Below are 12,377 nucleotides of genomic sequence, written 5' to 3' on the forward strand. Positions count from 1 at the left end.
AAAATCTTCACATCAATTACCCATGTCCCATTCCACTTCTCAGACTGCTCCTCTGGCACCTGACTCTGACCTTTTCCTCCAAGCACATGTAACTGCTGTTAGTGTCACTGTAACTCAAGGGGACAGGATTTGCTCTGTCAGTTCTGCGACTTTTTGTATACGTTACCTCCACAGGCTTGCTAGCAACACATTGATCTCATTAAATTATTGCAGTCTGGTCCAAACTTCTTGCACTCACCAGCTGTATTTCCTAGTATTTTGACAGCAAAATTTAAAATTGACTTTTTAAAAAGTGACACACAAGTTGCCAATAAATAAGTACATCCCTCTAAAACTGGAATTTGTGCAGAGGGGAGAGGTTATTCCCAGTTGTACCTGAAAGCACCAAAAGAGACCAATTTACTTAAAATAACTGGAAACTAGATTTTATAAAAAAACAAAAACCCAAACACCCAGCTGTCAAAACCATGTTATGTTCCCCGTATTATTGTGGCTTTAAAAGAAGTCAACAATTTAGCCAGATTTGTTTACTTTATTTCACTGAATGGAAGATATTTACTCCTTCAGAAACACTTAACTAATACGTGCACTGCTGCAAATTTGTGTATAATTAAAAATGAACTAGTTAACTTCTGAGATCATATTCTACAGTAAAAACCTTACAGACCACTCAGTGTTTTTTTAAAAAAGGCATGTTTTGTCAGTGGCTGTTTATTGCTCTCATGCTGATATATCATTGTATGTTTGTATCACTGAAATTACATGTGGTGTATGTGGTCTTTTGTAGCAAAGATGTAAATAAGAACTACTGCAGTGTACTCTGAGATAACTGCCCTTGACTATTTAACTTCTTTCTTACTGTGATGCTAAATGACTTGCATGGGATGATATGTGAACTAAGAAAGCTTCTCCTTGTTTCACTCTTTAAATGAAGACATGCTTGCACAAGTAGTACATTGGATTGCATTCTGAACATGCTCTTTGCTCTATATTCCCTTCTAATAACAGTGAAGAAAAAACTTGTATTGTGTTAGGGGAAAGTTGATTACCTTTTTTCCTACCAAATTCCCTTATATTTACAGAAATTAATTCTTGTGTTTTGTCATGTATAGACCTACAGTCTTTCATTAGGTAGCTAAATATTGCTATGTATTTGAGAGAGCTGTGCTTATGAGGCTGTAGCTTCAGATTGATTTTAATAAAAATATGTATGTTGTATTTCCCAAAATTTTACACATAAGTATTCTAATTAATCATTTATCAAAGTATTGGTGGACAACCTCTCTGGTGCATCCAGGCTATAAATGACATATTTCTATAAGTCAGTTCCAGATTTGTGCAAGTTATTTTAAAAGCCTGTAAGTTAAATTCCTAATATCTGCAAAAGCACACACTGAAAACAAATAGTATTTATTTCTGTTCAGTTATACAACATGGCTGAAATAGTTCCTGTGCAGGAAACTAGATCAAGACTGATGAATCTTGTGGCATACAGAGAGCATAATCAGTCTCAAACTGTGTGTAGGACATTCTCTGGGTGTCTGCAAAGGATGAATGTCACCCATCTAGTCTTGTAACTCATGAGGCTGAATATGCTTTCCCTATTTCAACAATTCTCTCTGGTGCAATAAGGAGCAGTTTTGCCAGTATAAGATCTTCAGGGGAAAACTCAGCCCTGTTCTGAGAGGAACAAGTGAATTATATTATGGAATTCTTTCACCTCCTATACCATATCTGTTTCTAAAAGTAGATTTAATGTAAACACTCTGCATGCACCATATGAAAAAGAAATTGCCAATGATGCATAATCTAACTTGAGGTGGAAAACCTAACCCCTTATCTAGCACTGGAATTCTTAGTAACAGAGTCCTCTATCTCCCCTCACTCCTAGTAAGCTTTGTAGTAATAAACAGAAGCTCTTCAGGATGTACATCCCTCGGAAACATAGGTATTCAGCATCCTGCCTATTCACATGATGTTTGAGAATGCCAACTAACATTAGGTGCATGATTCATTTACTTCCCCTCCTTTAAATTTCCTCACTTCTCCTAATGATGTTTCTTACTTATTTTTAAGTGCTTGTAAGTCCCTTTTTGCTTTCTGCCTGCAATGCCATTAGCACAATGGCAGCAACACCAGTGGTTACAAACTCATCCAGCCAGACAATTGCAGTGCGCAGCACACCGCGGTTTTAAGAAGCCCTATTCCCCTTCTCTGCCTGAGACTTCAACTTTTGGAATGCATTACCCTGTGGAGATCTAAAACTGGGGTTGAATATTTGGGTAAAGCCATTTCCCCAAGTCCAAGAGGATTTTCATAACCATGGCAGTTGATTTTCCCATCTAATAATTAGTGGAGAATATTAAGCTATAACATGCTAGGCAATTACAACAGTCAAAATGTGCAACTGTTCTTGAGAAGAATCCCCTTGGACACAGCTTGTGGATGATGTGCCTGCATTCTGTACTGGAAGGTAGAGGAATGCATGTGAAATCAAGCATCTGCTTCAGCTGAATTTGGTGGAAATTGTGTCTCTTACCAAAAATGGTACTTCTTAGATAGATGGATCTTATGGGAAGAAGCCTGTGATTCATATCTCAAGCTGATTGCATTTTTTCTTACTTATTAATATAATGTAAAAGACAGTAGAAGTACAAACTAATTACAGAAAACAAGGATCAAAAAAGCTTCTCTCTATTTAGAAATTGTTGTTGAAAAGGAAAAAATGCACAAACACCCTGAATATTTACTCTTTCTGTTTGACAATTGAACTATAATATGCTGTGCCCTGAAATTCCTGTTATTGCTTATTGAAGGTATGAGATATAATGCTAAATTTCTTGAGTTCATGGTCCTAGCATGAGACTGGTAGCAAAGTCTTGAAAGTTTGAACTTTATGTCTCGCTGTATTATCCATTGCATTTGCATTTTTTCAACTTATCTTAATTTCAGTAAAAGTATGTGTAGGCTCAGTAAGAATCAACACCTATATTGATAGTTAACTGCTGAAAATTGGTATGTGCATCTGCTTGCTGTTGTTTGCCATAGGTGATAATTTCTGGAAGTTTAACTTCTGTCTCAAGACTCAAAGCATTCTTCCTCACCCTCAGACCTTCCAGTTATTTCTAATTCATTTCAATTTCTTCCTATTCTTGCTTCCACCAATTGACTTAGTATGAAAACCTGAAAAACAAGGTGTAAACTGTGTAAACTAGTAGCAAGCAGTAATGCTTCAGGTCTGAGGCTGAAGCAGAGAAGTTTAACTTGACCAGAAATGTAGGAAGGTCACAGGAAAATGGGGTAGTGGGACTGGGATGGAAAGAGATGTTCAGTTAATAAAATATAGGGAGATGGTCCGTGGAAGACAGCGTGAGCAAAGCTTTGTATGCATTTGTCAGTTGAAAGAAACTCTCACCCAGAGCAGTCATTTGGACCAGCAGAAGTGATCGTTCCTTGTGCCGTGAAGCTACAGTGACCTCTAGTGTCCCTACACACCTATTCCTTCATAAATCAAAGGTGGTAAAGGCAGAATTTGAAAATGAAGAAATAAAAAATAGAAAGTAATTTTCTATCCTAGGGAAGTGAATCTTGGGCATGCAATGGGAGGAATGAGTCATAACATCCTACAACTGACCTTTCAGACAGCAGACAAGTACAGAAAAGTCATTTGCTTCCCTTTCTACAGCTGCCAGTTGTAATTGATCTCCACTAAAAGATGCTTCAAAGCTGGAGTGTTATCAATAAGAATACATTCCACAGCTTTCAAACTGCAAGAATAGAGGAGTGATAGGTCCCAAGAGACCAGGCCAGGGAAGACTGTCATAGGAAACAAAAAATGCATGTCAGTCAATTGGGCTAGATTATCAGTCATATGAAGTACAAGAAATGATTGACAGACACATATCTGAAGGAATGTACAGATAACTGGAGACAGCTGTGGATCTCTCAGATCACTGTCATTTATTTTTGGTACAGTAACTTGCACAGTTTTACTTTCCTGTTTCTTTCTCATGGTTTTTGCCTTTTAGACAAACACCCAACTTAAAGTTTGTGAATACTTATGGGGATGCATGAGCATCCAGTGGTCATTAACAGGTTTACATTGATTCAAGGGATTTACTTTGGATACCATGTAAAAAGGGAGTAGAAAAGGTGAAAGAGAAATACATAATAGGCCAGGACCTGCAAGATCTCAAGGATTTTTAACACGCACAAGCCAGCGCTGATACATCCAGCATTAAATCAGAATAAAGGGCCCTAAAAGAATCACTGGCTATTGATTTGAATGCAGAATGTCCAAAGATGCTTGAAGGGCGTGCAATTATCTTCGCTCTGTAATTTTAACAACATCTCTACTGCTATTGCAACAAAGCATCCAGAGCCAGGAAGTAGACTTTATCCTATAAGGAAAGGGACTTTCACTCGGGAAAACCCTGGTAAGGGTACGCTCAAAGCGCTCTGATTCAGTTACTCCTTCATGATCTATCACACATAGAAAAGCCATATGACAGCGTGTTCCCAAGCACAAGCTTTCCTCTCCCAAACCTTTCTTCTCCACTGTCAGTCACACAATTTATGCCTGTGCTGAGAAGAACCCAGTGACTTCAGGAACATTTCCCACCAGTCTCAAACTAGGAACAGGGATGCAAGAAGTGAAGCATTGCTATAACTAGTCTCTTTGGGTATGCATCTCAAGATGCAAAAGAGAGCTTTAAAACTGCTTCCTCAGTACTGCAGCACCCTCCGCATGTATCCTTGGCATGTCAGTACGTTGTTATTGCTACAAAGCAGATTTGATTTGATTTAAGTATAAGATCTTCAGTTTACATTAATATTTTCATTCTCAGCATTGCACTTTTGAAAAATATCTATGGTGCAGATAAAATACTACTTCTGTTCCTACTGTTCCTTTCACCATTGCCTCACTGCTTTGGAGAACTAAAGATATTCAGGTTAAGTAGTCATTGTGTACCACTGAGCTTTAATAAATGAAATAACCATGTCTACCAATCATTTAAAGACATCCAGTGCTTCCATTAGTACAAATTAATTGACAGAATAACATATGCTGTTTTGACTTGGTTTTAAATTTTCCTTTTTTTTTTTTTTAATTAATGTAATTATTTAAAAAAATATTTCCTATATAAATAGTTTTAATGGATATTTTATCCATTATCCTTTCATTTTTATTAGTTGAACAGGAAGATAGCTGTCCAGAAACTTTTTAATGCTGATATTTGGGGGAAAAAAAAAAGCTTCATTTGACTTCATTTTTCAATAGCAAGTACAATTTGAACCATAAGGGGAGTTAATAAAAAAGGGGACATTTGTAGGAATTATATCTAGAATAAGAAGTCATTTTTATTATCTTCCTTATTTTGTATAATATGACAATGCAATAATGTGGTTAATAAATATTTTACAGTTTATATTTTCACTGTTGTACAGTGCGGAAGATTCCTGAGCTGAAATATAATTCAGTCTTGAAATGTAATTTGCATTCAAAGTTAAATTTTGGAACTCACTTTTCTTTCAAACACTAGGTTCTCTGGGTCTTTTGTATTGCTTATGCCACAGCACTGGGTAACCATTTACAATGGAAATAGATAACATTTTCATCACTGTAATGTATTCAACAATTGCTTATTTGGGCAAGAAAAGGGGATTACATTGAGAAATTATCATAAAGGTATTCTTTCAAGTAATCCAACATGCCATATAGAAGTACATGTATCTAATAACCTTTCTATTGATGTACTCATTTTTTAGTATTCTTGAAAATTATAAGCATCCCAGCATGTGTTTTGCCTGCAACAAACTGCATCCTTTCTGCTCTCGGTGATGTTTGTATTCAGACTGAAATGCTATGCTTTGCTATGCATGGACAAAGATATGTTTATCTCAACATTTCACAGCTACAGAGGTTTATAACTACTTTCCATTTCATATAATTACATATTAACACTGTATTTTCAGAGTGCAATAGGTTAAACATCTAAGAACCACATACTCCATATTAGCATTAGTTAATTATCTGCAGGATTTGTTTCTGTTCAATACATCTTGTGGGCATGCTGAAATTAAATCCAAAGACATTTAGAGTACTAGAAAGTGTCTTAACTTCAAGAACCACCATAATTTTCAGGTAGTCAGTTTTTGCTAAAGTTGTTTTAAAAGCTCCCCCTGCAAAACCAACACCAGGGCAGTAGGACTACAAGTCCCAGTAACACCATACCATGAACAGACCCTGCATTGACCCCATCATCTCTCCCCTTGAAAGAACAGGACCACTGAGCATTCCCTTGTTCAACCAATTGAATTTAACCTTGCATATAAAACAAGCTTTCCAGACCTTGGTATCAGACTCCTTCTCTGTTTCCCCTTCGTGTCTTCGGCTACAGGAAGGGACAAACAAAGGCAAAAATGCTAAATAATGAAAAAGCATAGGCAGATAGTCACAGTGACCACAGGATGTCCATAAGATGTGTTTGGACAAAGGTAATTTAAGCACTGGGAAATACAGGATCTAAAAATTCCACATTTAGCTGGCTGGAGGGGAGGATTACAAGCACAGCTGGGAGGGGGGGGGGGAACCCTTGCAATTGGTCACCCATAGGACCACAGGGTCACCACTGATGCAGCAGACACAGTTATGAGCTAGGCTGGGCTCTAGTTCCTGTCCAGTACCACTTGTACATAGTCAGTTCCCAGCTTAATCTTCAACAATGGCTTCAGAGAGCACACAGCATATCATTACATGTCCATTAATCAGTCATCATGCTGTTTCTTGGATATTTTATTAATTTCAGTATTGTCTTGTCCAAGTAAGTGCTCTAACAATGAATTCTGGATATGAGTGATCATTAATCATGCATATGAAATGTTGGAAGAGGCAAATCCTGAAAAAGCATGACTATACACTAACAATATTTTTGCCTGCTTAAAAGAAACCCAAACCAGACAATACTACATGGCATGCAATAATAATATAATAAATTTTGGTTTTGTTTATCTGAAGGTACGGCCAGAAATGCGCTGGCTGACTAAGATGGAAACAAACCTATTTCAAGTTCAAGGAATAAAAAGAAACATCATAGAGATTAATGTATAATGATTGGGTGAAATTGTTTCTATTTGTTATTTTTAATTTCCTTTAGAAGGTTATTCTGTACTGTATGATAGACTGCCAATGCTAATGCTTCTATCAGAGAACAATTACATCAAATCAGTTCCATTCACAAATGAAATACATTCAATGAAAATAAAATTGTGTAAGAAACAGATTCATACCAGTGAGATATTTTACACATTATTTTCCATAACCATACAATAGAAAAAAAAATAAATGAAGTAGCTATGAAATAAAATACATTTCTCTCTCTCACAGTCAAAAGCTAAGTTTTAAGGAGCGGGTCCGGATGGCCAGCCCACGAGGTCAAAGTATAAAAAACAGGCAATCTTCAGTCGGAGATCGCCGGTCACCAAGTGCTGACATTGCCACCGAAGGCAGCCCAACCAAAGTGCAGAAGAGCTGGAGCTTCAATGACCGAACCCGCTTCAGGCCCTCGCTGCGGCTGAAGAGCTCCCAGCCCAAACCCATGGTCGATGGTAGGAGTTTTTCACCCTTTGTTTGCCATTGCATGCTGCTCCCAGCCTGCTCACACTCCTGCACACTTGCACAATGATTTTACACATTTTAGGAAGACAGAAAAAATTGTTGTTTGGGGTCAGAGACTCAAGACAGATATAGTCTGCTTCAAAGAACCCAATAATGTGATTATCCTTTTAATAAGAGATCATGTCAGTGGAGCATGGGGAGCAACTGGTGGAAAAAGGGATCGCTATGAAAAGTCACAGTGGACTAAATGGACAAATCCCAAGGATCTGGCTGCAGCAGCTCCTCTGTCATGGCCCCTCTCCCATTACTGAGCTCAGCTGCTGTCCGAACTTGCTGCCTCTTGGTGGTGGTCCACACAGCACAGCCAGCACTGTCTGTGCTTTTGCCAGCCAAGAGCACAGTTTGTGCAGAACTGGCTCTCCCAGGCAGAGGAGTCCCAGGACCTGCACTGGCGATGCACTCACCTGCCACCAAGGGATACACTACTGGATGCTTTAAGTTTTACAGGGTTGTATCTGTCTTGATAAGGCAGAATAGATTTAGCAAACAAAATCAGTGTAACTGCTTTTACATATTGCTTTCTATAGGATATTTTGGATGTAGGAAGCACTCCTCAAATGTAAAGAGGTGAAGCTTGGTGAAAATGGCTTGTTGAACCTGCAGCAGGCAGCCCAGCCTTTACCTCAAGCTGCCTCCTATGCTGGTCCATTCTCTAGCTAAAGTTCAATTTGTTATTAAACTAACCAGTCTTCAGGCAAGGATATTCATCTGACAAAGCTTACCAAAACATGGACAGTGACTTTAACCAAGGAACACCAGACTGGGTGACAACAGCCCTCTGACAGGCAGGAGCTGAGAGAACCAGGTGGAACTGACCCCTGTATGGGACTGGTCCAGGACTGAACGGTGCACTCACATAGCTCTGGGGGTACTTACTGCTGCCCCAGTGGATTTTGTTTTGGGTTTCTCCATTCCTCTATCTACCAATCTGTGAATGTTTCGTTCTTTTTTGTGGTATCCTCCAAGTAAGAAACAAGGGAAACAAACTGGTTGACTACCACAGAATGCAGTGACCTTGCCTGAATGGGAAAGGTATAACCTCTTTCTACAATGGTAATCATGCATGCTGCATCCAACAATTGTGGTAAGACTAATTAGACAAAAGTGCGACATTGATGTCACTTCCTTTTTAAGAGCACATATTATCACAAACATGTAGGTTGCAAAATACTTGCTGAATTGCAATGCCCCATCCCTCAGTGAGGATGTTCTACACAACATATCTCTTCAGGAAAAGCCTGGATAAATAAACATTTCCTGGAGAGCAACCAAGACAAACCAATGATATTTGCTAAGGTCATCATCCCAGGCTAGGCCTCCCCCATGGAGATGTCTCAGATGCACAAATTCCAAATTTGCCTGTGGTACAGTGAGCTGCTGGGGTGTATCAGCTACCAGGATACTATCCAGGTTGTTCCACTCCACTATCCACTGCTATCCACTCCTATCTCCATCCTGGGCCACTGGCCATGGCTTATGTCCCATGGCAGCTGTATCACAGGGGCTCTGTGACCTTGCCTGAATCTCACACAGTGAAGGACACTGACAAGGCCACAATGGGAAAAATTCTCTGGGTAGCATAGTGGTTGAAGCTACCCTGTCTAAATTTAGGTATCCTATTGATGGCTTGGGTTTTAGCTTTTATATTTTTCAGATTCTCTTCTGCCCAGTATGTAACTCTGAATCTTCACATTAGGTTTAGTAAGTTCTCTTCACAGGGTAGTTAGACAAAACTTCCCAGATAGAGAATCAGACAACTGGTACCCAAAAAGCATAAAAAAAGGTGAAGGGAAGGGGGCAAGCCAGGGGGTTGAAACTTCATGATCGGGAGCTGTAATTGGACAATTGACCCCAATACGTAGATGAACCAAAACTTACGAAAGTGTAAAAACTCATGACTGGGACCTATCTTGGATCCATCTTGGGTGTAGTCCTGGCCAGGCTCTTGCACTGCTCAAGGTGTATCCTTTCAAGGTCTTTCAATACATGCTTATTTCATTCATTTAACTCTTGTCTAATCTCTGTTCCAGATCAGCATCTCTAAGCATCACTATGTAATCACTTACAAAGTACAAGTGTCTTTCCCAAATCGCATCAGAAGTAATTTCATAGGTTAAACCCCTGTAACTCACACTGTGCCTGGAAGTGACCTAAGAAGAAAATATTTTTTTGAGCACTCTCTCAGAGTATCAGTGTGTCACTTTTGCCCCAGCTCTGCACCCTGCACCTCAGTGAAGCACCTGTTTCATTTTCCATCAGCCCATTTATCATAGAAGCATTTCCTCAGCATGTCCCCTACTTTGTCCTGTACATATTGTCATTAATAACAACGATGTGCACAAGCAGATCATGCTGCCTCTGATTGTTTCCCTCTCACGGAAAAGGTGGCATAAACAGCACCTTGAGTATATCTGTAGATAAAAGACAGTAGCAACAACAGAGTGCTCATTGCTGTGCATAAACCCTTGAAGATCTTCCCACTCCTCAGGGTGAGCACAGCCTGTTTCCTGGTCAGTGATTTTCAGCTACCAGTCCACCCTTATGAACTGGGGCCAACAGATACAACCAATTTCTCATCTGTGGCAGAAGGAACTGCTTCCATTGTCTCCAGCTTTTAGCAAATGCCAAGTTTCCATTCTGGGACCTCATCCAACTACTTCTAGGACCAGTGTGATTAGAGAGATGTCCAGTGAACTAACTGCTCCCTGCTGCCTTACCCAAACTTTTGCAGCAAAAGTCAGGCACTACAAACCATGATTTCTTTTTCTTTCTTTACTTTCATAGCTTGATGCTTTCGGCATTTGACGCTCAGTGAAAAAGATCTCAAGATGATGTATTTAATTTAGAATATCTTGCATTTTTCACTGGATGAAAAAAACACCGTATTTGCAGCATATTATTCTTATCTCTTGCTTGCCAGATCCTCCAATTTCCTCCTTGAGGTATTCCACAGCCAAATAATTAATAATTTTGGCAGGCCAATCATCAAGCCAAAACTAGAAGCCAAATTTTTCTGGGTGAAATCTTGGGCACAAAACAGTACCCTTGAATAGCTGGTCCTTCTGGTGATTCCTACACCTCTGTAGGAGGTTTTGTGGGAGAAGAAGTTACATTACAAAAGACCTTTGGGGCCGTGACGACATAGTGCTGGATATCCAGTTCAGTGTCAAAATTTGTATCAGTGAAAAAAATAGAGTCTCACTATGAGCTTCCTCTTCCAAAAGAGAAGACATAAGACATTTCATTGAATGGGATGTGGACTTGTAAATGCTCTGCATAGGCAGAAGACTGAATTCTGTGTGAAAGTAAAGAAAAGATGCAAATATGTAAGGAGAGAGTTCCCAAAGGAAGGAAAATTGTTAACATATGATTAAAGGCAGATAGATAGTAAACACACATTTTTTGCACTGGTGTCTGAGTTCTGGTAAGGACATGGCTGGAATCTGTGCCAAGACCATCAGAAAGAGACTGCTGGAGAAACTCAACATTAACAATTAGAAACTGGCCTGCAAAGGGAGATTTCTAGTCCAGACAGGAGCTCATGGGGATAGCTAAAAGGCTAACCTGATTGAATATGTAGTAGTTTGCCTCTTAGGCTACCCAGCAACAAACACTCTAGCACTCCCCACTGCATATTAAAATCATAGAAGGAGAATTTCTTGGCAGCAAGTAAAACACTTAAGCCAGCCATGGGTGTCTCCCAAAAGGATTTTGGCATAGCAGTCTTAGAACAGTATGACCAAAATCATTGCACAAATGGCTTTATTTATGGTTAGTAACAATCTTCCAAAACTGCCTATAAACAATTTATTGGCATTGACAAAGTGGGTCTGACAATGACAGTAATTATTTCAGTTGCATACATGCATTTGCAAATGGAATCCAAACCTGAGAGAGGTTTGGTGGTTAGAGAAGTCATTGGTGGCCTGACTGGAGATGCTTTCTAGGACATTTAACAACAGCACAGGGGAGTGAAAGTGAATACCAAGGCTTACATAATCTGTTTTTAAATACAAGTGCAGTCTCTGATGACATGTAGTTCACAACTTCCAGAAATCTTGTTGAAGAGGGAACTCTGCGCAAATTAACAAAGATCCCAGAATGCTGCATTTCCAATCCCTGTTATCAGCCTAAAAAGGAATTATTAAGATGAGGCAGATAAAAGAAAAATTTTCACCAATCAAGAGCAGTAAATAGTGAATCTTTACAAAGCACACACTTAAAAATTATTATATTATTAAGGAAGAGCCTTCCCCAAAGGGATGCCATGTCACACAGGCAAAGGTGCTGTCTGACCTTGGAGCCACTGATAGCCCCCTCTGCACCTGTACACAAAGTGAGGCAGGAGCTACCGCTGGCCCCATGGCCTGCTCATGCAGTATGGCTTTGGTCCCTGGAAAGCTGCAGCCAAACTGTCTATGGGGAGTGGTGCCCAGAACATGAGAACACCCAACAGCAGGGCCAACCCCATGACAGAGTCTGTGCTAGTTATGAAATAGCGCAGGTGATTGCATGCCCTGCTTAAGGCACTGTACCTGTGCCTTGCTGTATGCTGTGTATCCATCCACAGAGACTCAACCACACAAAATCTCATCTTTCCAACCGTGCTCCTGTCCTGTTTTGTTTTCTGCTTGCCTTACTTTCTGAGGAACAGAACCTTCTCTGCTTAAATCATGCTCCAGACTTGTACCACCGCAGC

The 12,377-nt window shown here is 39.6% G+C and overlaps 1 protein-coding gene across 5 annotated transcripts in view; it reads left to right on the plus strand.

Annotated features, from left to right (window-relative positions):
• The window catches only part of KCNQ5 (potassium voltage-gated channel subfamily Q member 5), a 274,662-nt gene that overhangs the window by 243,980 nt on the left and 18,305 nt on the right, over positions 1–12,377 (plus strand). For 2 of the 5 annotated variants that reach the window (XM_062488578.1, XM_062488579.1), the window contains 2 exons: positions 1,892–1,948; positions 7,388–7,608. The exons of 1 other annotated variant lie outside the window; for it this stretch is intronic. In XM_062488578.1, coding sequence (XP_062344562.1) covers positions 1,892–1,948; positions 7,388–7,608 — 278 coding nt within the window. The remainder of the gene's footprint in view (positions 1–1,891; positions 1,949–7,387; positions 7,609–12,377) is intronic. 2 more of the 5 variants (XM_062488582.1, XM_062488580.1) reach the window with 1 other exon arrangement.

This window comes from Cinclus cinclus, chromosome 3 (genome assembly GCF_963662255.1).
Source record: "Cinclus cinclus chromosome 3, bCinCin1.1, whole genome shotgun sequence".
Lineage (NCBI taxonomy): Eukaryota > Metazoa > Chordata > Aves > Passeriformes > Cinclidae > Cinclus > Cinclus cinclus.